This window comes from Lithobates pipiens, unplaced genomic scaffold (assembly GCF_037356315.1).
Source record: "Lithobates pipiens isolate NorthernLeopardFrog02 unplaced genomic scaffold, aLitPip1_a1.2 Scaffold_13, whole genome shotgun sequence".
In the NCBI taxonomy this organism is placed as follows: domain Eukaryota; kingdom Metazoa; phylum Chordata; class Amphibia; order Anura; family Ranidae; genus Lithobates; species Lithobates pipiens.
In genome coordinates this window covers 229,470,954-229,494,249 of record NW_027507718.1, presented here as the reverse complement: position 1 = coordinate 229,494,249, position 23,296 = coordinate 229,470,954, and the positions used below count along the sequence as shown (strand labels likewise).

General features: G+C 41.7%; 1 protein-coding gene across 3 annotated transcripts in view; it reads left to right on the top strand.

The window, feature by feature from the left end:
• The window catches only part of ADAMTS10 (ADAM metallopeptidase with thrombospondin type 1 motif 10), a 233,228-nt gene that overhangs the window by 92,530 nt on the left and 117,402 nt on the right, over positions 1-23,296 (top strand). For 2 of the 3 annotated variants that reach the window (XM_077476314.1, XM_077476313.1), the window contains 9 exons: positions 9,428-9,551; positions 9,703-10,008; positions 14,792-15,209; positions 15,944-16,097; positions 19,986-20,203; positions 20,330-20,413; positions 21,670-21,809; positions 22,797-22,840; positions 22,993-23,098. In XM_077476314.1, the coding sequence (XP_077332440.1) occupies positions 9,863-10,008; positions 14,792-15,209; positions 15,944-16,097; positions 19,986-20,203; positions 20,330-20,413; positions 21,670-21,809; positions 22,797-22,840; positions 22,993-23,098 (1,310 nt within the window). In that variant the 5' untranslated portion in view covers positions 9,428-9,551; positions 9,703-9,862. The remainder of the gene's footprint in view (positions 1-9,427; positions 9,552-9,702; positions 10,009-14,791; positions 15,210-15,943; positions 16,098-19,985; positions 20,204-20,329; positions 20,414-21,669; positions 21,810-22,796; positions 22,841-22,992; positions 23,099-23,296) is intronic. The other variant, XM_077476315.1, reaches the window with a different exon arrangement.

The window sequence follows — 23,296 nt, the reverse complement described above, 5'->3', positions numbered from 1 at the left end:
GCTCCTGCTCCTCCACAGCCTGATCAATGACACGACGCAATGCACGCTCCAGAAAGAAGGCATAAGGTACCATGTCACTGATGGCGCCATGGCTGCGACTGACCAGTTTGGTGATCTCCTCAAATGGCCGCAGAAGTCTGCATGTGTCGCGCATGAGCAGCCACTGGCGCGGTGAAAAAAAACCCAGCTCCCCAGAACCGTTTCTTTCGCAGAGTTCATACAGGTAGACGTTAACTGCACGTTTCTGCTGGAGCAGCCTATCAAGCATATAGAAGGTTGAGTTCCATCGCGTCGGGCAATCGCAAATAAGACGTCTGACCGGCAGATGGTGTCGCCGCTGAATGTCAGCAAGGCGAGCCATGGCCGTGTAAGATCTTCTGAAATGGGCCGAGATTTTCCTTGCCTGCCGCAAGATGTCCTGGACCCCAGGGTATTTGACAAGGAATCGCTGCACGACCAAGTTTAAGACGTGTGCCATGCACGGCACGTGCGTGATTTTGCCCTGTTTCAATGCGCTAAGCAGATTGGCACCGTTGTCACACACCACTTTACCAACTGTCAAATTGAGCGGTGTTAGCCACTCATCTGCCTGTGAACGCAAAGCTGAAAGGAGTGCCGGGCCAGTGTGGCTCTTTGCTTCCAGGCACAACAGACGCAGCACGGCATGGCAACGTCTCACCTGGCATGTGGAATAGGTTCTGGGGAGCTTGGGCGGTGCAGTGGAAGAGACGCTAGCAGCGGAAAAGGAGGAGGCAGCTGAGGAGGAGAGGGAGGAGGATGGAGTAGGAGGAGGAGAAGAAGAGTCAGGCCTGCATGCAATCCGTGGCGGTAAAACCAAATCTACACGGGTGCCACGGGTTACATGCTTGACGGCCGTCAGAAGGTTCACCCAGTGGGCAGTAAAACTGATATACCTTCCCTGCCCGTGTTTGCTAGACCACGTGTCTGTGGTCAGATGTATCTTGGCACCGACACTGTGTGCCAGAGATACATTCACTTGCCGCTGAACATGGCCATATAGCTCTGGGATGCCCTTCTCTGAGAAATACTTCCTTCCTGGGACCTTCCATTGTGGTGTTCCAATGGCCACAAATTTGCGAAAGGCCTCCGAGTCCACCAGTTTATATGGCAGTAGTTGGCGGGCTATGAGTTCTGACAAGCCAGCCGCCAACCGTTGGGCAAGAGGGTTATCCGGCGTCATCATTTTTTTACGCTCAAACATTAGGCCCACGGAAGCCTGCCTTTTTGCAGAAAAATGTGAGCTTGGCGTGATGGAAGGTGGAGTGGAGGACAATTGTGAGGAGAGAGGAGAAGGAGAAGTAGAAGACGAGGCTGGACGGTGAGAGCCTGCAGTGTGGCTTTGTGTGTTCCGTTGCTCCCACTGGGCTCGGTGATGGCTGCTCATGTGCCTTCTTAAGGCGGTCGTCCCTAGGTGAGTATTGGGCTTACCGCGACTAACGCGTTGACTGCAAAGATTGCAGATGGCAACGCTATTGTCAGCAGCGGACACGTTAAAAAAAGCCCACACTGCGGAGCCATGTGCCGGTGTCCTGGGAGCGCCAGATGTGACCGTACATGGTCGATGACTCGCTCCTGATACATTTGCAGTCTGCTTTGTCCCTGCTGTGCAATGTAAGTCATTGCTGCTTCTCCTCCCTATCTGCTGGTCCATATCTCCCTCTGAACTCCCCTCCTCTTCCTCTCTTGTGGGCACCCACGTGACATCACTAGACACGTCATCATCAACGTCACCTTCCCCACCGCTATAAGTAGAGATCTCGGAGTAGGCAGCAACACCGGGGACCAACCTCCTCCTTGGGCTGATCTGGGTACTGGCGTCAGACTGCTGAGTAGCGCTTGTTGCTACCTCCTCTTCCTGATCCAATACCAAGAGTGGCTGCGCATCAGAAATGTCCTCTTGATATGGATCGGAAAATAATTCCAGTGACTCAAGCGGAAGGTATGTGGTGGTGGTGGTGGTGGTCGTGTTGTTGGTGGTAGTGTCTTTGGGGGTGCACATAGCAGAGAGTGAAGAAGAGGGTGCAGATCGAGAGGATGAGGAGGGTGCAGAAGAGTAAGGCTGAGCGAGCCACTCAACCAAGTCTGGTGCATCCTTTAAAGTAATTGAACGCACCTTCTGCAACTTCCCACTTTGGCTCAAGCCTGTTGCTCCTGCCCTACCCCTACCACCCCTGCGGAAGGGCCTGCCTCTTCCTCTGCCTGTCATTTTTTAAATGACCCTGTGACAAAACTCTTAGTCCCTATACCGATGAAGGACTGCTGCAGTATAGGGCAGCGGTCAGCAGTGGTGCACGTCAACCCTATCTATTGTGGACCGATAGCGGTCCTTACAGAACAGCAGACTGTACCGCACTCAAGCCTATGTACCGTAGCACCCTATACCAAGTTACCAGTCCTTATAAGAACTTTTGTGGAACAAGCAGGTTGTGTGTTAGTGATTAGCAGACTGTACGTCAGTCCCTATACCGCTGAAGGACTGCTGCAGTATAGGGCAGCGGTCAGCAGTGGTGCACGTCAACCCTATCTATTGTGGACCGATAGCGGTCCTTACAGAACAGCAGACTGTACCGCACTCAAGCCTATGTACCGTAGCACCCTATACCAAGTTACCAGTCCTTATAAGAACTTTTGTGGAACAAGCAGGTTGTGTGTTAGTGATTAGCAGACTGTACGTCAGTCCCTATACCGCTGAAGGACTGCTGCAGTATAGGGCAGCGGTCAGCAGTGGTGCACGTCAACCCTATCTATTGTGGACCGATAGCGGTCCTTACAGAACAGCAGACTGTACCGCACTCAAGCCTATGTACCGTAGCACCCTATACCAAGTTACCAGTCCTTATAAGAACTTTTGTGGACCAAGCAGGTTGTGTATTAGTGTTTAGCAGACTGTACGTCAGTCCCTATACCGCTGAAGGACTGCTGCAGTATAGGGCAGCGGTCAGCAGTGGTGCACGTCAACCCTATCTATTGTGGACCGATAGCGGTCCTTACAGAACAGCAGACTGTACCGCACTCAAGCCTATGTACCGTAGCACCCTATACCAAGTTACCAGTCCTTATAAGAACTTTTGTGGAACAAGCAGGTTGTGTGTTAGTGATTAGCAGACTGTACGTCAGTCCCTATACCGCTGAAGGACTGCTGCAGTATAGGGCAGCGGTCAGCAGTGGTGCACGTCAACCCTATCTATTGTGGACCGATAGCGGTCCTTACAGAACAGCAGACTGTACCGCACTCAAGCCTATGTACCGTAGCACCCTATACCAAGTTACCAGTCCTTATAAGAACTTTTGTGGACCAAGCAGGTTGTGTATTAGTGTTTAGCAGACTGTACGTCAGTCCCTATACCGCTGAAGGACTGCTGCAGTATAGGGCAGCGGTCAGCAGTGGTGCACGTCAACCCTATCTATTGTGGACCGATAGCGGTCCTTACAGAACAGCAGACTGTACCGCACTCAAGCCTATGTACCGTAGCACCCTATACCAAGTTACCAGTCCTTATAAGAACTTTTGTGGAACAAGCAGGTTGTGTGTTAGTGATTAGCAGACTGTACGTCAGTCCCTATACCGCTGAAGGACTGCTGCAGTATAGGGCAGCGGTCAGCAGTGGTGCACGTCAACCCTATCTATTGTGGACCGATAGCGGTCCTTACAGAACAGCAGACTGTACCGCACTCAAGCCTATGTACCGTAGCACCCTATACCAAGTTACCAGTCCTTATAAGAACTTTTGTGGACCAAGCAGGTTGTGTATTAGTGTTTAGCAGACTGTACGTCAGTCCCTATACCGCTGAAGGACTGCTGCAGTATAGGGCAGCGGTCAGCAGTGGTGCACGTCAACCCTATCTATTGTGGACCGATAGCGGTCCTTACAGAACAGCAGACTGTACCGCACTCAAGCCTATGTACCGTAGCACCCTATACCAAGTTACCAGTCCTTATAAGAACTTTTGTGGAACAAGCAGGTTGTGTGTTAGTGATTAGCAGACTGTACGTCAGTCCCTATACCGCTGAAGGACTGCTGCAGTATAGGTGAGCGGTCAGCAGTGGTGCACGTCAACCCTATCTATTGTGGACCGATAGCGGTCCTTACAGAACAGCAGACTGTACCGCACTCAAGCCTATGTACCGTAGCACCCTATACCAAGTTACCAGTCCTTATAAGAACTTTTGTGGACCAAGCAGGTTGTGTATTAGTGTTTAGCAGACTGTACGTCAGTCCCTATACCGCTGAAGGACTGCTGCAGTATAGGGCAGCGGTCAGCAGTGGTGCACGTCAACCCTATCTATTGTGGACCGATAGCGGTCCTTACAGAACAGCAGACTGTACCGCACTCAAGCCTATGTACCGTAGCACCCTATACCAAGTTACCAGTCCTTATAAGAACTTTTGTGGAACAAGCAGGTTGTGTGTTAGTGATTAGCAGACTGTACGTCAGTCCCTATACCGCTGAAGGACTGCTGCAGTATAGGGCAGCGGTCAGCAGTGGTGCACGTCAACCCTATCTATTGTGGACCGATAGCGGTCCTTACAGAACAGCAGACTGTACCGCACTCAAGCCTATGTACCGTAGCACCCTATACCAAGTTACCAGTCCTTATAAGAACTTTTGTGGAACAAGTGAGTTGTGAATGTTTAGCAGACTGCAGCAGAAGGGCAGCAGTCAAGTATAATATCCTTTCTATATTTGGAAGAAAGAATATTATACATGTACAAGCCTATTACTGTACCACTGATACCAGTCCTGAAAAGAACCTTTGTGGAACTAATAATAACAGCAAGTCTTTAAAATTACCCTCACTGCCTGACAACACTGCTTCCTTCCTGTCCCTATACAAATTGGCAAAAAAAGAGAACGATTAGTGGTTACTGGAACAGCTCTTTTGTGGACCTTGATAGTAACAGCTAATGATGATGATGATGATGATGATGATGAAAGACTAATCTGGCTGTCCCTGTAGCATACACCGTCCTTTCCCTTTCTCTAAACTAACAAAAGACACTCAGGCTGCTGCAAGAATCAGCAGCACAGCAAACCTATCAACACCTAACACCTATACCAGTCCTGAAAAGAACTTTTGTGTACCAAATAGCTAGTGGTTTATCTCTCCCTACTCCACACAGGAACCTGTCCCTATCGTAACAGAAGAAAGAATGTAAAATGGCCACCGGATCGGGTGTATTTATAGGTTAGGGGGAATGTACAAGTGTCCATGTGCTGTCATGTCTCAATTGGCTGTCCTGTATCACATGATAAACGTGTCACCAAAGGTTAAAGTTCTTGTATACATTAAACACGTAAGTCCGCCGCGGCGAACGACGGAAAAAGGCGTTCGAACGTGCGGACCGCGAATGTCGGAAATTCGCCGCGAAACGACCGCCGGGCGAACCGTTCGGCCATCACTATATTATGGTAACAGATGGGTACACGGTTATATAAGGCAGGTAGAACATTATGGATCTCATCTGTCTTTCGTGACCATCATCATAAGGTGTCTTGGTTAGACTGTGGAAAGTTACCAAGTGAGGTAAGTCTTCTTAACTACTTCCGGACCGCCGCACGCCGATGTGCATCCCTAATTTGGGGGCAGATTTTGTTGTTATGGCAGCAGCTAGCTGCCATAACCCCGGTATCCGTGTGTTCGGCCGTCGATCCGGTACAAGATAAAAGTGGTCCCTGCAGTGGATTCTCCACAAGATCACTTTTATCTATGGCGGGAGAGGGCCCCCTCCTCCCGCCGCGATCCGTTGCCCTCTGGCGCATCTGTTCCCTGAGCTGACATGGAGATGAATGAGGGGAAGATGGTCCCCACTCATCTCCATGACACTGCAGGGCGGAAGCGACGTCATAACATCAGTTCTGCCCATAGCTCTTAAAGGAGCATTTTTTTTTAAATTACAAGATTTTTTCTTTTTTTATTGCATTTTAGTGTAAATATGAGATCTGAGGTCTTTTTGACCCCAAATCTCATATTTAAGAAGTCCTGTCATGCTTTTTTTCTATTACAAGGGATGTTTACATTCCTTGTAATAGGAATAAAAGTGACAGATTTTTTGTTTGTGTAAAAACAAAAAAGTAAAAGGTAAAATAAATAAGAAAAACATTTTTTAAGCGTGTCCTGTCCCGCAGAGCTCGTGTGCAGAAGCAAACGCATACGTGAGTAACACCCGCATCTGAAAATGGCATTTAAACCACACGTGTGAGGTATTGCCGCGATCGGTAGAGCGAGAGCAATAATTCTAGCTCTAGACCTCCTCTGTAACGCAAAAAAACATGCAATCGGTAGAATTTTTTAAATGTCGCCTATGGAAATTTTTAAGGGTAAAAGTTTGTCGCCATTCCTTGAGCAGGAGCAATTTTGAAGCATGACATGTTGGGTATCAATTTACTCTGCGTAACTTTATCTTTCACAATATAAAAAAACTGCGATAAATTTACTGTTGTCTTACGTTTTAATTCAAAAAAGTGTATTTTTTTAAAAAAAAGTGTGCTTGTAAGACCGCTGCGCAAATACGATGTCACATAAAGTATTGCAATGACCTCCATTTTATTCTCTAGGATGTTATAAAAAAAATGTTTAATGTTTGGGGGTTCTAAGTAATTTTCTAGCAAAAAAAAAACTATTTTTAACTTGTAAACACCACATCTAAAAAAGAGGCCCGGTCTTAAAGTGGTTAAACATCCAAACAAGGTATATTTACTGACACAGGCAGCAGGAAGGAAAATTAATAAAAAGATGAAGGGGTAGTTATGGGCAAAGGGGGAGGAGGGGAGGGGAATGTATGTAGGAAAGGGGGGAGGAGCCCTCTTGTAATCTAGTTATAACGTTAATCAACTACCCCTTATTGAGTTTGTACATTGTCAGACCTATTAAGGGGAGAACAGGAGGGAGCAATATTCTTGAGAACATGTGAATTCCAACCAGTAGGACAAACTTTTCTTTAACTTTTTATCATGGTTTTTTAGGGCAGAATAGAATTTTGAATGTTATGAATTTTAGAGAGCCAAAGTGACATTGAGCCTAGGTTCACACTGACAGCGGGATTGAAATTATGCAAGTTCATCTGAACTCGCACAATTTCATACTGGCATGTCAGTCCGACTTCAGGAGCAATTTCAGAGACATCTGTGTGGGTTCCTGCACAGATGTCTATACAAATTTCACCCCGAAGTTGCCAAAAGCAGTACAGAAACTACTTTTGGGAATCGGTGCAGCACCGCAAAGTCAGTGTCGCACTGATTCTGACAGTGCCATTGCCGGCAATAGCCGCCAATTTGGCATGCAATAAATCACATCAATGTGAATCTAGCCTTACATTTTGGGATGTTTATTTCCATAAAAAAAGGATGTATGCCCTTGTGCTATTGAGAAAGTGGATGAGAAGGTAGTACTCATAACTTTTTTTGGGGAGATAGCTTAAATGGAGCCATTACGACACATTGCAAATTACTTAACTTATCTCATTTATTTCATGATAGCACTATGGAATAACCCAGGAAGCTATGTATTTAGATATATGTAGCTTTCCCATACTCGTTCTGCCCGATTTCCTCAAGGTTTTCTGCAATTGACAGAATCAGGATTAGAACAAATACCTATAAGGAGACTGGAAAATAAACCAATATCAACCTTATATACTCATTTAGTGAAAACTGCATTATTAGATATAAGTAAGTCACGTGCATGTTGTATGAGAGATGTCCCAAAATTAGAGGAGGAGAATTGGGAGGCGATATGGGAATTCCCTTTCCAGATATTAGTCTCACTTTGAGACAGGCTCATACAATTTAAGATAATACATAGAATACACTATACACCTTATAGATTATATAGAATGTGCCCATTGAACCCTCAGAATTGTTGGAGATGTGGGTAAACTCCAGGAGATTTTATCCATATATTCTGGTCTTGTCCCGCTAAAGCGGAGTTCTGGAGAGAGGGTAATCACTATAGTCACATCAGTTGCTTTAGAACAGGATGCAGCGATTTGTCTTCTGGGTCTGGTAAGAAATAATATCCCCACTAGGGCAAAGAAAACACAAGTAATTCTGCTGCTTTTCTATGCGAGAAAGGCAATAGTACTAAATTGGAAAAAATCAGAAGCTCCCTTATTAGCCTTTTGGAAATATTTAGTAAACGACAACTTGCCGCTGTATAGAGAAACATATTGCTATAGAGGATGTGAAGAAAAATATGAAAGAGTTTGGGCAAGCTGGATAGTAGAACCTACAACGGCTTCTGGGAAATCCAACAACTAGAATTATAAGAAAGAAAGTAATAAGATGTTGGATAGGAAAGTGAAGGGGAACAACAAACCACACCATCAACACAAAAGTTTAGGGGGAAGAATTAATGTTTTTATTTGTTGTAATTATTATTAAGACAACTTATGTGAAAGCTCCTGTGAGAGTGGGCAAGTTGAAGATTGAAAGTACATGTTGTAATATGTTTTTCTATTTGGAAAATTAACAAAGAGATTTAGGAGAATTTTTTTCAGAGGACTTTTTTCTCTGTTGATAATGTGCAGCGTGGTACCAAAGCCTTTTCACCTTTTTCATATACTGTTAAGGATACCTTTAGCTTTGAAATGATAGTTACCTTATCTAGCTATTTTTAACTGGATCATTTCTGTGGATAGAAAGTAGACAATGCTGTCCAATTTTGTCTTTGTCCATTTTAGATTATTTTGAACCTCTATAGACATAAGTAATCCAAATATGCATTTTAATAAACCAAAAAAAGTATTCAATGGTTATAGCATATGGAACAACCATTCGCCATTTAAAGTGGAAGTAAACCCATGGATTTAAACAGTTAAAAAAAAAGGCATGCAGGGAATGCTAACGGCACATTGGCTGTGCTCTCAGCCAAACTATCAAACCATCCAATGGCTGGTGTCATAACGAATCACATGTGCAGCACCATAGCAGTTGAAGATTAGAGGCAAAGATGGCAGCTTCCTTGGCTGAAAACGATAGGGGAGTTTACTTCCACTTTAATGACCATGGAAGTTTTATACCTCTCGTAAACCTCTAGTGTGGGAGCTGTTTAAAACTTGCTATAGGCTTTGGATTCTATAATTATTATATTTGGGCCTTCTAGAGGCTAATTTCGTTTAGACAAGAAGATTAATTCAGCAAGTAATTGTGTATTAAGGACGGTCTATTTTATAAGTCAATGCAAAGGTTGACATGAATTAGATGCAAACTTCAGTATAATCACACATCTTAAGCATAGCATAGAATCAGATGCCAGTTTTTTGTACTCATACAGATGAAAGAGGATTAATAATTATTCTCTTTAAGTTTATAACAATTCTATGTTACACTTTTTAGTATATTAAAAAGCCCACTGAAAAATGTTAGTATTTCTGATTTGGACCCCTGCTTTAATGTTGCTCTCTAGGTGTCAAGCACTAGAAGTCTATAGAAAATCTGGCATTTGAGTTTAGCAAGGCAAAGAATACAGATTACAGAAGTTGCTTAGATCTGGAATTCAGCTGGTGGATTTGAGAACCAAGGACAAGCTGGTGAGTGTAATTTATATGCTCAGCTTTTCAAATACCACTGATAGTCACATGATAATTAAATGTACAAGTACTGTAAAACAATTTGGTATTTTACACATAGTATACTGTATGCATTACAAACTAACAAAAAAACATATTTTTTTCTTTAAAGGGTAACAATTGTGCAATTGAAAGAACTAAACTTATATCATTACTGAAACTAAAAAAGAAGAAAAGAAGCCAAAATTGAAGAGCTGTTGCGAGGGCTGAAAGACATGACTTCACAGGCTTTAGGTTAGTAGTCCCTGGGAGAAGGCCTAAGGGACAGCGTCATGGTGAAAGTGGGCGTTACAGTTAAGCTGAAGAAGACCATACGCCATGGCAGTTATCTGGGGTCTACTGGCTTTGGCCTTCTCCGTGACTGCTGCAAGACCTTCCAGTTTCAAAAGATTCAGAAATCACAACCACAGCTCAGAAGGTGAGAGATAAATATCTTTGTGTTACAATAAAATACTGATGATTTGTGTGTTTGGGCAGTAAGTAGGTGGACACATACGTGGAATACCGAACTGAAGATCTTGCTTGATAAAAAATGAGGAGGAAAGAATAATGTATGTATTACCCATTTAGAGTCCAGCTGTAATTGTTCATGTTAGTGAATTAAGACATCTCTATGGTTGTTAGAGGCAAAAGCGGAAGATAGGACGTTGACACAAATTTCCTATACATAGGTGGCATAGACTTATTTCGTCTTACTGTTCTTACTGTTCTTTGCTGAGCAATGTTTGGAAATTTAGTTTCTGCATGTCTTCTCGCATGTATAATTTATAACACAAATGATGCTATTATTCCTAAAGCATATCTAAACCCAAGAACAAAAATGTAATATATTGCAGCTTACCAGTCCTTAGATATGGTGAATGCATGTGTTTTCTTTTTCAGGTAAATTTTCTGCCAGTACACCCCAAAAACAGTTCTGTTGATTTTGTTGAATCAAGCATGTATGTAACTTCCTGTGCACTGAACTGAAATCACAAACAATGTTTTCTCCCTTCCCAGCTAACCTCTGTGAACTACAGTACTGCCCGGACAGTACGGACTGCCTGCTGTCATTATACAGCAGTGCTTTGAAGAGGAATATTGTTGTTATGGCAGCAGCCAGCTAGCATAACCCCGGTATCCTCCTCTTCAGCGGGCGGTCCACTTTTTAGATAAAAGTGGTCTCTGCGGTGGATTCACCGCAAGATCACTTTTATCGGTGGCGGGAGAGGGACCCTCCCTCCCACCACGCTCCGGTGCCCTTTGCCGCTTACCGGAGCCGTCTGCAGCAGCAGAGGCGATTGGGTCCTTTTCAGTGTTAGGTAAGGAGCTGAGTGAGGGGAAGATGGCCCCCACCTGGCTTCATACCATTGCAGGGTGGAAGCAACGTCAAAAAGTTACTTCCGCCCATAGCTCTTAAAGCAAAATTTTTTATTTTTTTCAAACAACATTTTTTTATTGCATTTTAGGGTAAATATGAGATCTGAGGTCTTTTTGACCCCAGATCTCATATTTAAGAGGTCCTGTCATTCTTTTTTTCTATTACAAGGGATGTCTACATTCCTTGTAATAGGAATAAAAGTGACACCATTTTTTTTTTTCAAAAGAACAGTGTAAAAATAAAAGGTAAAATAAATAAGAATTTTTTTTTTAAACGTGCCCGTCCCGCTAAGCTCGCAGAAGTGAATTTTTTAAACATCTCATATGGAGACTTTTAAGGGTCAAAATTTGTCGCCATTCCACAAACGGGCGCAACTTTGAAGCGTGACATGTTGGGTATGAATTTATTCGGCGTAACATCATCTTTCACAATATGAAAAAAATTGGGCTAACTTTACCGGTGTTAGAAAAAATATATATAATGTATGGGGGTTTTAAGTAATTTTCTAGCAAAAAAATATATATTTTAACTTGTAAACAACACGTTTGAAGAATAGACCCGGTCTTAAAGTGGTTAAAAGTGGAATGTGCAAAATCTGGTGCAGCTTTGCACAGAAGCCAATCAGCTTCCAGGTTTTATTGTCAACTCAAAACCTAATTGAACAAGCTGAAGATAGAAGCTGATTGACTATCGTGTACAGCTGCACTAGATTCTGAGTGCACCAGTTTTAGTAAATTTGAGTGCACCAGTTTTAGTAAATTTCCCCTATTGCTCAGTCTGCAAGGGAAGATGAACTTTGCAAGGAAATTTTCCCCAGGGTTTAGTAAATGCGGTGAAGTTCTGTTGATTTCCTTCATCCAATCATGTATTTACAAAAATGCTGTTTTCAATTTTCCTTGTACACGATTAAGTATTCTTAGCAAAGTGAAATTGTACCATATTTGCTAAGCTCTGGGGAAGATTTCCTTGCAAATGAACTGCCTATTTCCCTTTCGTAAATCAACCCCAGTGACTAAGTGTTGTCAAACTAGGACAGAAAGTGTATAACTGGCAAGTTTAAGTGAAAATAAAGGAGAAAAAAGACAGAAAAAGGAAAATTAATACAGTCACCACATATACAAGCTGGTAAAGCTGCAATGTATTACATTCATTTTGTTTTTGTGTTTAGATAAACTTTAAAATAAATATATAAGCAACACTTTTTTTCATTTTGAATTGAATAAGGGAAGGTTATAACCGCTGTCAGATTTTTTTTTTTTGTTTGCCATCTGTGTCTCATTGGGGAGATTTACCAAGAAGTGAGAGGACATCTCTGCAAATTGAGGAAATCCTTTGCCCCCCCCCCAGGCCACCAGAACAAGTGTACCCTTTGGAAGATTTTTTCACTATAACTTTATTTGGGGACAACCCAAAATGTAGGAGAAAGAGGAAGAGGCAGGGGGAGCTGGGGGCAACCAATGAGTGTACAGTCTCCGGTGTTCTGCCAAAACACTGATAGTGACATGCAGAGACAGAGTTGAAGCAGGGAGAAGAAAGATGTTGATTTCTGTCAGGAGCATGCAGGAGGCTGGCTCTGTCCACATAGCTGCTCTCCTGTTGCTTTTGCCGAGAAGGAGGGGAAGCAATCGTGGATGGGTTAAGTGCTTTGTATACTTCTTCCTAATTTCTGCTGACCATGTGGGAAATGTATAGGCAATTTCTTGTAAACAAGTAACTATGGGAACATGGTGCCATGTGATTAGAAAAAAAAATACAAACATCGGTGGTGACATGCAGAGGCAGAGTTTAAGCAGGGAGAAGAAAGATGGTGATTTCTGCCGGGCGTGTGCCATGGCATGGCTCTGTCCACCTGGTTGGGAAGTGCGGACCCGGCAGCGGGGGGGGGGTTGTTTTCTGCCCCCCCAAAAAAATGGAGCACCAGCCACCACTGTTGAATCAGGTATTGTAATCTCTCACCACCCTATCCAAAACTGAAAAAATGTTTTGCCTTTAGTTATACTTTACATTTGATAATTCCCAAGACAAAGGTGCAAATTTTGCATAGGAAGTCCATACAACATCTTTGCAAATCTCCCACACAGTAGGCCCTTTCACACAGCCTGTGTCTGTTCCAATCGGCAGGGGATCAATGCATAGATCACCTGCTGAATCGGAGGAGAATGGATGTTTGTCTAAGCCCCTGTACACACGATCGGAGATTCTGCCAACCAAATCCGTTGGATTTTGTCCGTCAGATTTAGTCTGACGGATTGTGTCCGAAACTGTTGCATACACACGGTTGGACTAAGTTGTCGAAAAATCCGATTTTTCAGAACGTGATGACGTAATTTCGTTACGATGGGACTAGATTCAGGCTAGTAGCCAATAGCTTTGATGTAGGAATTTGATCTGAGCATGCGTGGCACTTGGTCCGATCAAAATTCTCTACACGTGATCGGAGTATGTCCGACCGGCCCAGTTGGTCGGGAAATATTTCCAACATATTGAAAAATTGGGTTGGACGGAGATTCGGACGGAATCAGTCCGATGCATACCACACACAGTCGGATTATCTGACGACACGGTCCGATAAGACGCATTCCGACGGATTCTCCGACCGTGTGTACGTGGCTTAAGTCTAGGAGGAATTGGAGGTAGTCTGATGTAAACAGACACACCTCTGTTTACATATGCCTGCCCTCAGACTAACATTGAGTTTCTATTAAAAGCCACCGGAAAAACTGACAGGTGGGCCTGATCAGACCACTTATCTGAAGGGACCATTACTGAACGTTAATTCATTTTTTAAAAATATAATTCTGCTGTGCAGAAAAGCCACATTATTCATAGCTGTTTCTAATTTCTGCTTTATATGTGTTTTTCTTTGTTTTTATTTGTTTATAAGTCTCTCTGTCCCCCTCCATTTCTTGAACAGTGCTCATATCATAATTTTGTTTGAGCTGGTAGTTGCTTCGCCAGATTATTATGAATACTTAAAGGAAATATTCTTGTCATGACATTGAACAAGATCCTCTTTCTTTGGTAATACTAACATTAAACTTATATAGCCTTCTAACTATAGCTTGTTATAGCAAAGTTATAACTGTACACAAATGAGGCTTCATGTAAGAAAACTGCAGGAATTACCCAGATCAACATAAAAACAATTCTACAAAAATGAGTACACATGTGTATTTGACATAAGCAATAGCTTTGTGCCGCGTACACACGACCGGACTTTCTGGCAGACTAGGTCCGACAGTCTTCCCGACGGACTTTCGGTGGAGTTCCGACAGACTTTCCGAACGAACTGACTTCTCCACATGAACGGACTAAGTCCGTTCGAAAGTCCATTCATTTTGAACGTGATGACGTAAACAGGACTAAACAAGGAACTTCAATAGCCAGTAGCCAATAGCTTCCCTTGCATCGTATTTGGTCGTCGGACCAGTATACAGACGAACGGTTTCCTGATTTTAATCCGTCGGAATTGAGTCAGTCGGATAGATTTAAAACATGTTCTATTTCTAGGTCCATCGGATTTTTATTTCGAAAAACGATCGGACTAGCCCACACATGATCGGATTGTCCAACAGACTAATCCCTTCGGACCTAGTCTGCTGGAAAGTCCGATCGTGTGTACGCGGCATTACTTTCACTTCCTCCAGGTGAATGAATTTTATCCATCTTTAGTAATACTCACCTGCAGAAGAGCTAATTTTTATATAACAATCAATTGTGGTACTCTAGAAATTATAAAATTATACTTTAAACATGTTCCTACCATTAGTACACTTTGGTCCTTTAATCATTATATAGATTGTGCTTGTTATTGTGCTTGACGTGGTGCCTTATAATTCAGCCCAAGTCACTGCATCGTTGGGATGACAGCAGCCAGTGAAGTCCTCTCCTCTGACCCAGCAGATTTCCTCTCCCGTCTGAGCCATTATGAGATCGCCTTTCCTGCCCAGGTGGACAAGAGTGGGAACTTCTTGACGTATGACCTTCGCAGAGCATCACCCAGCTTCCGAAGGTCCAGGAGGAGCATCCCTGATGAGTCTGAACGGCAGGTCTTCTACTGGCTGCAAGCTCAAAGTTCTAACTTTCTACTCAACCTCACCCTGCAGACAGATCTACTGGGACAGCACTTCACTGTTGAGTACTGGAAAAGAGGGGGACTGGACTGGAAACATGAGCTGTACGAGGACTGTCACTACGTTGGCCACATACAAGATCAACAGCTGAGCTCCAAAGTGGCCATTAGCAACTGCAATGGACTGGTGAGGACAGGCTAAATATAATCTGAAGAGGTGAACAAATTGATGCCTATTAATATCAGACTGCAATATATATATATATATATATATATATATATATATATATCACTCTGACATGTTTGTACAGAAATTATTTTTAGATTGTAGTATGTTTAATCTGCATTATAATAATAGGTTAGTGCCACTGATGACCAAAGTGACCTAATGAAAGTTACGTGTTTAATAAAATAACAGTAGAAGTACAATACTTGTCTTTAAACAAGGAAGACATAATAAGACTTTAGAAAACTAAAACCGGATTTATGTTACCGGGGACCCCTTTGGAGTATAAGGGGATGATTGATAATTCAATTCAGTGGCATTTACCCTAAAACTAAATATACATTTGGGGTGAATTTATGTGTTTTTATTTATTTTTTTGTCACGCTCAAGCAACAAGATTTATTTTAAGACTATGGGGTTAGTTTACTAAAACTGGAGAGTGCAAAATCTGGTAGCTCTGCATAGAAACCAATCAGCTTCCATTTTTCTTTGTCAAAGCCTAATTGAACAAGCTGAAGTTAGAAGCTGATTTGCTACCATGCACAGATGCACTGGATTTTGCACTCTCCAATTTTAGTAAATCAACCCCCATGTCTATAAGTTAATGAGCTGAAACTTTACAATAGCAAAGCAATAGCAAAGTTACAATAGTCATCTTATTTTGTCTATGACATCTTTTTTCTCTTTTAAACTAGCTAGGAGTTATAGTATCAGGGGAGGATGAATATCTCATTGAACCACTACCTCAAGGTAGAAATTACAACAAAACCAGTGAGGGGACCCCGCATGTGGTATACAAGCGCTCTTCCTTGCAAAGACAGCATCTTGATGCAGCGTGTGGTGTAATAGGTAAAAATTTCCTAATTTCAGACTTTTTATAAGTAGCAGAATTACATCTGTGCACTATTTTAAAAACAATGCTTTATTTTAATTACTGAAACTTGTTATGCCCTCTAGGAGGTATTAGCTTCCTAATAAACAACTAAATTCTGGAGGAATTCTGATTTCATACACACATTGGGGGTTATTTACGAAAGGCAAATCCACTTTGCACTGCAAGTGCACTTGAAAGTGCAGTCGCTCTAAATCTAAGGGGTAGATCTGAAAAGAGGGGAAGCTCTGCTGATTTTATCATCCAATCATGTGCAAGCTAAAATGCTGTTTTTTATGTTCCTTGCATGTTCCCCTCAGATCTACAGCAACTTTACTTCCAAGTGCACTTGCAGTGCAAAGTGGAGTTTCCTTTAGTAAATAACCCCCATATTTACATAGTAGGTAAGGTTAAAAGACACAAGTCCATCAAGTCCAACCTATGTGTGTGATTATATGTCAGTATTACATTGTATGTTGTGGTCATTGTGGTGCTTATCTAATAATTTTTTGAAACGATTGATGCTCCCTGAAACCAACGCCTGTTGAAGGTAATTCCACATCCTTGCCGCTCTCACAGTAAAGAACCCTCTACACAGTTTAAAGGGGTTGTAAACCCTTGTGTTTTTTCATGCATCCTATGCATTAAGGTGAAAAAATACCTGGCAGTCACCGGCCCCCAGGCCCCCCCCCCCTGTTTTACTTACCCAAGCCCTGGAATTTTCCATGGCGGAGACGCACTCTTCCTCTGCCCAGGGTTCTCGGCTCTTGATTGGATAGATTGATAGCAGCGCAGCCATTGGCTCCCACTGTTGTCAATCAAATCCAATGACACGGGCGCCCGGGGAGGCAGGGCCGAGTCCGGCATTCGGCATCTATGGACGCAGAATGGTGGACTCCCCGGGAGATCGCTTCTCCTAGGGGGTTATACGATGCAGGGAGTAGCCACGAGAGCTGCCAAGGGACCCCAGTAGTCGAGGATCATGGCCACTCTGTGCAAAAAAAGCTGCACAGTGAAGGTAAGTATGACATGTTTGTTATTTAAAAAAAAAAAATCAAAGCTTTACAATCACTTTAAGGTTAAATCTAATTTCTTCTAATTTTAATGAGTGGCCACGTGTCTTATTAAACTCCCTTCCGTGGAAAAGTTTTATCCCTATTGTGGGGTCACCAGTGTGGTATTTGTAAATTGAAATCATATCCCCTCTTAAGCGTCTCTTCTCCAGAGAGAATAAGTTCAGTGCTCGCAACCTTTCTTCATAACTAATACCCTCTGGTCCCTTCATTAGCTTTGTTGCCCTTCTCTCTACTCGCTCCATTTCCAGTGCATCCTCCTGAGGACTGATGCCCAGAACTGGACAGCATACTCCAGATGAGAGTCCAGAGTCTTGTAGCGTGGGAGAATTGCCATTGCTGAGACTGTCATCTACTAGGACTCTCAGGTCCTTTTCCATCCTAGATTCCCCCAGAGGTTCTCCCCCTAGTGAGTAGATTGCATTCATATTTTTGCCACCCAAATGCATTATTTTAATTTTTCCACATTAAACCTCATTTGCCATGTAGTTGCCCACCCCATTAATTTGTGAAGATCTTCTTGCAAGGTTTCCACATCCTGCAGAGAAGTTGTTGCCCTGCTTAGCTTAGTATCATTCGCAAATACAGATATTGAACTGTTTATCCCATCCTCCAGGTCGTTTATGAACAAATTAAATAGGATTGGTCCAAGCACAGAACCCTGGGGGACCCCACTTTTCCCCACTGACCATTCCGAGTACTCCTGATTTATCACCACCCTCTGAACTTGCCCTTGTAGCCAGCTTTCAATCCATGTACTCACCCTATGGTCCATGACAATGGACCTTACTTTGTACAGTAAACTTTTATGGGGAACTGTGTCAAATGCTTTTGCAAACTCCAGATACACCACATCTACGGGCCTTCCTTTACCTTGATGGCAGCTCATCTCCTCATAGAAGGTTAATAGATTGATTTGGCATGAACGATTCTTCATAAATCCATGCTGATTACTGCTAATGATACCTTTTTCTTTACTAAAATCTTGTATATAGTCCCTTATCATGCCCTCCAGGAGCATGCATACTATTGATGTTAGGCTAACTGGTCTGTAAGTCCCAGGGAAGTAATTTGCCCCTTTTTTTAAATATTGGTGCTACATTGACTTTTCTCCAATCAGCTGGTACCATTCCTGTTAGTAGACTGTCAATAAAAATTAGGAACAATGGTCTGGCAATTACTTGACTTCCCTAAGGACCCTCAGGTGAAAGCCATCTGGTCCCCGTGACTTATTAATGTTAGGTTTTCCAAGTCTATTTCTAATTCTGTCCTCTGTTAGCCATGAGGGTGCTTCCTGTGATGTGTCATGAGGATAAACACTGCAGTTTTGGTTACTGAAGCCCCCCGATTCCTTTGTGAAGACTGAGGAGAAGAATAAATTCAGTACTTTCCCTATCTCCCCATCCTTTGTAACCAGATTTCCTTCCTCATTCTGTATGGGGCCAATATGGTCCCTTTTTTACTGTTTATATACTTAAATAATTTCTTGGGATTTATTTTGCTCTCCTCCGCTATGTACTATGCACCCTTACATTTCTTGTTGCATTCTTTGTAAAGTCTGAATGCTGATGATGATTTTTCAGCCTTGTATTTTTTGCTTTTATATGCATTTTTACATGCAGAGTTAAGTCATCCAGGATTTTTGTTCGCTCTTTAAAATTCATTTCCCAATCGGATGCACTGGCTCATGCCCTTATTTAATATACTCTTTAAGCAAATCCATCTCTCCTCTGTGTTCTTTGTTCCTAAGATTATATCCCAATTTATATCTTCTAGCAAGGTTTATAGTTTAGGGAAGTTGGCTCTTTTGAAATTCAGTCTCTTTGTATTCTCCTTATATTTCGTATTTGTGAGGTTTATACTGAAGCTAATTGACCTGTGATTGCTGTTTCCTAAATTGGCCCTTATGTCCACATCCGTGATCAGGTCTTTATTGTCGGTAATCAGTAGGTCTAGTAACTTTGTTTCTAGTTGGTACGTCTACAATCTGGCCCATGAAATTGTCCCGCGAGACATTTAGGAACTGGCAAGCCTTAGACGAATGTGTGGTTTCTTCTGCCCACTATGTCTGGATAATTAAAATCCCCCATTGTGATGACACTTCCCATCCTTGTTGCTAATCCAAATTGTGATAGGAGGTTTGTCTCCCCCTCCTCCCTCAGGTTAGGGGGCCTATAGCATACTCTTAGTATTATTTTCCCCTTAGTTTCATTTGGCACTCTACCCATAAGTTGTCCACCTCCTCCCTAGCTCCCTTTTATTGAATGTATAGTGTTCTTGCATATTTTATTTACTTGCACCCTCACCTAGTAGACAGTGCAGTCTACATCTCCAATTCGTAAGGAATAGTCAAAAAGTTCTAAGTTAGTGCTAGACTTTCTAATTCAAAATCCAAGTACGCTATGTATGCAAATAATAAAAAAAACTGTAATGTAAAATAGAAGCTGTTAAATGTTTATACATTATTTTTTTTTAATAAGATTGACTAAAAACCATTATAGCTTACCTTTAATAAGAAGTGCAAAGAGCAGCGTCATGTGCAAAGTGCAGCAATTCAGAGCAACCAAACAGTAGTTCACGCCTTGTTAATCTCCTGCTTGGCTATGCTTTAACACATTGGCATCCACCCAACAATAATTTTACAATGTTGGAGTGATTTGCCCTTTATTTATCGTCTATCGGTTTTATCACATTCTATTTTAGTTTTATAAGAGAGCTTTATACTAGGCAAGATTATGCTGAGACATTTTGTGATCAAGGAAATTACTTAAATGAATGCTTGTTTTACTCTAGATGACAAGCCCTGGAAGGACCGTCATTGGTGGCTGAGAAACCCAAGGCCTCCACCATTGCGACCAGCATCCAATCACACACAGCGTGGACCCCTGCCACTTAAACGATCAGTGAGCACTGAGAGATATGTGGAGACTTTAGTGGTTGCAGATAAAATGATGATTGGTTATCACGGAAGAAGGGACATTGAGCAATATATCCTGGCTATCATGAACATTGTAAGTATTACAACCTATGCAAGCTACTTTTTATCTTTAGAACAGAGGAAAATACCATTCTATGTTCCACTCGTCTATTTTGTCAGTGATATTAAGACTGATCTTTTTTTCTTTCCTGGAGGTCAGGTTGCCAAACTTTTCCAGGACTCAAGTCTGGGGAACATTGTGAACATCATGGTGACTCGGCTAATCCTTTTGACTGAAGATCAGGTTAATAAAAATAATAATAATAATACAGGCACTAAATCACTAGCTATTTGTTCGTTGTTAGAAATTCAGTTTCTTTTTTTTGCAAAATATTCATTTTTAAAATCATACTTTTTATAGGCTAAATTATACAGTATATGTGATCTGTCACATGTTCTTTTTCAGTACTTAGTCAGGGAATAGTTTTTCTTTTTTAATTCTTGTGCATTTAAATATACTGTAACTCTAGGTGTGTAGCCTCAAAGACAATTAACTTATTAACCATTTGCTTAAACTAGAGAAATAGGCAAAAAATTACTTTTCACTTGTATGCAAACACTGACCAAGTTAGTAAAAGATGGCAGTGAGTAGGATGGATGTAATAATCTATTATCTATAGTTTTCTTAAGAACACCATATAATGTAGGCGTGTTTTCTTCTTGTTGTAACATAAGGGGAATTATTTAACAACAGTAAGTCTGGTAGAGTAAAAAGATCACTGGGTGTATGGTTTAGAGCCCATATATGGCATGAGCTAAAAAAAAAAAATGCAATGTGTATCAGGGCATCGGTAAGCATCGGCTTAACTTACCCCTTCAGGTAACTCCCCCCCCCCCCATCGGGTTATGTGCTGGTGAGGGTAGCCTGAAGTTGATTTCTCTGGCATTGATTAAGGGTCTGATGTGGTTACTGATCGGGCAGCCTGCCAGACTGGCATCTACAGCAGGCTGCCAAATCGGTGACCAGAGAAGATTGGTTAATCATGACCAGAACAGGCCCTTAATTCATGCTAGTGAAGATAACTCTAGGATTCTCACTGTCCATCCATTTTTACTCTAACCTTCACCTGCACATGCCCTGATGAAGATGGATCGGTTAAGTCCAAACATAATTAGTGGGCTATGGTTTTCCACTTATGAATAATAAAAATTGAAGTAGACTCTTAAGCATATGCCACGTGCACTCGTCACTCTACAAAACCTACTTCTGCCAATCCAACAACCCCTTATCCATAATATTTTGGAGAACAGCCTCTCAACTATAACATCAAGGGGTCTAAATACCTACCAAAATCTTGATCTAATGCACCACCAACATATGATTATTTATCAAGTCAATACAAAGCTAATGCATTTTTATGTGCAAATATTACGTCTAGCTAGTAGATATAGCTTACTGTAATATGTCTCAAATATGTTTAACAATACTAATAAGATGTATTAGCACCTTTGACACAATACATTTAGTTCACATTTTTATTATATTATTGTTGTCTGCAGCCTAACCTGGAAATTAACCACCATGCAGGAAAGTCTCTTGACAGCTTCTGCAGATGGCAAAAGTCCATTGTAAGTCGAAATGGTAATGCAATCACAGAGAGTGGCATAGCTGACCATGACACTGCCGTCCTAATAACCAGGTAATAAAAAAAACATTAATAGAGAATGCAAATGAAAGTGATATTGTTATACCAACTGTTGTGTCATGTTGTTAACCTTTTCCAAAAGATATCATTGCACTTGAACATTGGGAAAAATGTGGGAGCCAGATGTCCTAAACAGCTTTGAACAGAATTTACATCTCTCGGGTCGAGTTTGGAGAGCTTTCTGGTGATCCATTAACTTAGCTGGAGTTCTGTGAAAAGAAAAAGTAGTAGCTGGTAGTAATTATGTACAAGTAGTGTCTGTATTTATTATAGTCAAAGTGATGAGAGTGTGCTATGTTGAATGATACAGTTGTAGTCTAATACTGTGGAACAAACATAAACATTTGTGTCCATTTTATACATCTTGAATGTATATTAGGGTAGGGTTGCACAGATACCCCTTTTTCAAGTAACGATAATTTTTTTCAAGTACTCGCCGATACTGATTACTGATACTTTTGTATAATGTCATGTGACAGTGGCGCTAATATGTGGCACTGATGAGACGTTATATTTTTACTTTCTTACAATCATTTTTTTATTATTCTTTGCAATTTATATTGTTTTTGTTATTTTCTTGTTACAACGCTTTTTTTGGGGGGGGGGGGGGGGGGACGGTGTAATTTTTTTTTTTGAATTTAACATTTAAATATTTATTACAATTCTTTATTTTTTTAATTATTTTTTCATCAGCCCTGTTGGGGGGGGGGGGGGGGGAGAGGGGGGGTTGGTGAGATATCAGGGGTATAAACAGATCTCCCCTTTGAGACAGAAAAGGGACTGAGCACACAGATTCCCCAGTCCCTTTCTCTGCAGCCTCAGCTGCACTGAAAATGAATGGACAGGTATCGGTATCGGTGCAACTCTTGCAACCAGTAGGCCTCCAAAAACAATACACTATAATGGAAATTCCTGTTTTGTTTTTTTGTCCATATAAATCTAATTATATTATAATAATTGTCTGTGTATTTTTTTTCACAGATATGATATTTGCATTTACAAAAACAAGCCATGTGGAACATTAGGTGAGATATCTTTTTTATATTCCTAAAATAAAATATATCTGTTTTATATTCTTAATTGAATGTGCATGTACTCTTTTTAGAAGAATGTGTAAAGGAAGATAATACATTTCCAGATCTGTGATAAACCTAAGATTTTAATTATTATTCTTTAGGTTTGGCACCAGTGGGTGGAATGTGTGAAAGAGAGAGAAGCTGCAGTATAAATGAAGATATTGGCCTAGCAACAGCTTTCACCATTGCACACGAGGTGGGACACACGTGAGTGAGTTCCATGTACAGTTTTCAACCTCTCTACAACCTAGCGTATTTAAATTACTAGCTTTTGGATCCATACAAAGCATTTCAAACAAATAAATAAGACCTAAATAAATAAGAAGTGAATCATTTATATCAGGAGTACTGAAGAAGGCTTTTTATCCAGCAACAATAGTGACTTGGTCATTATGTTCCATGCTT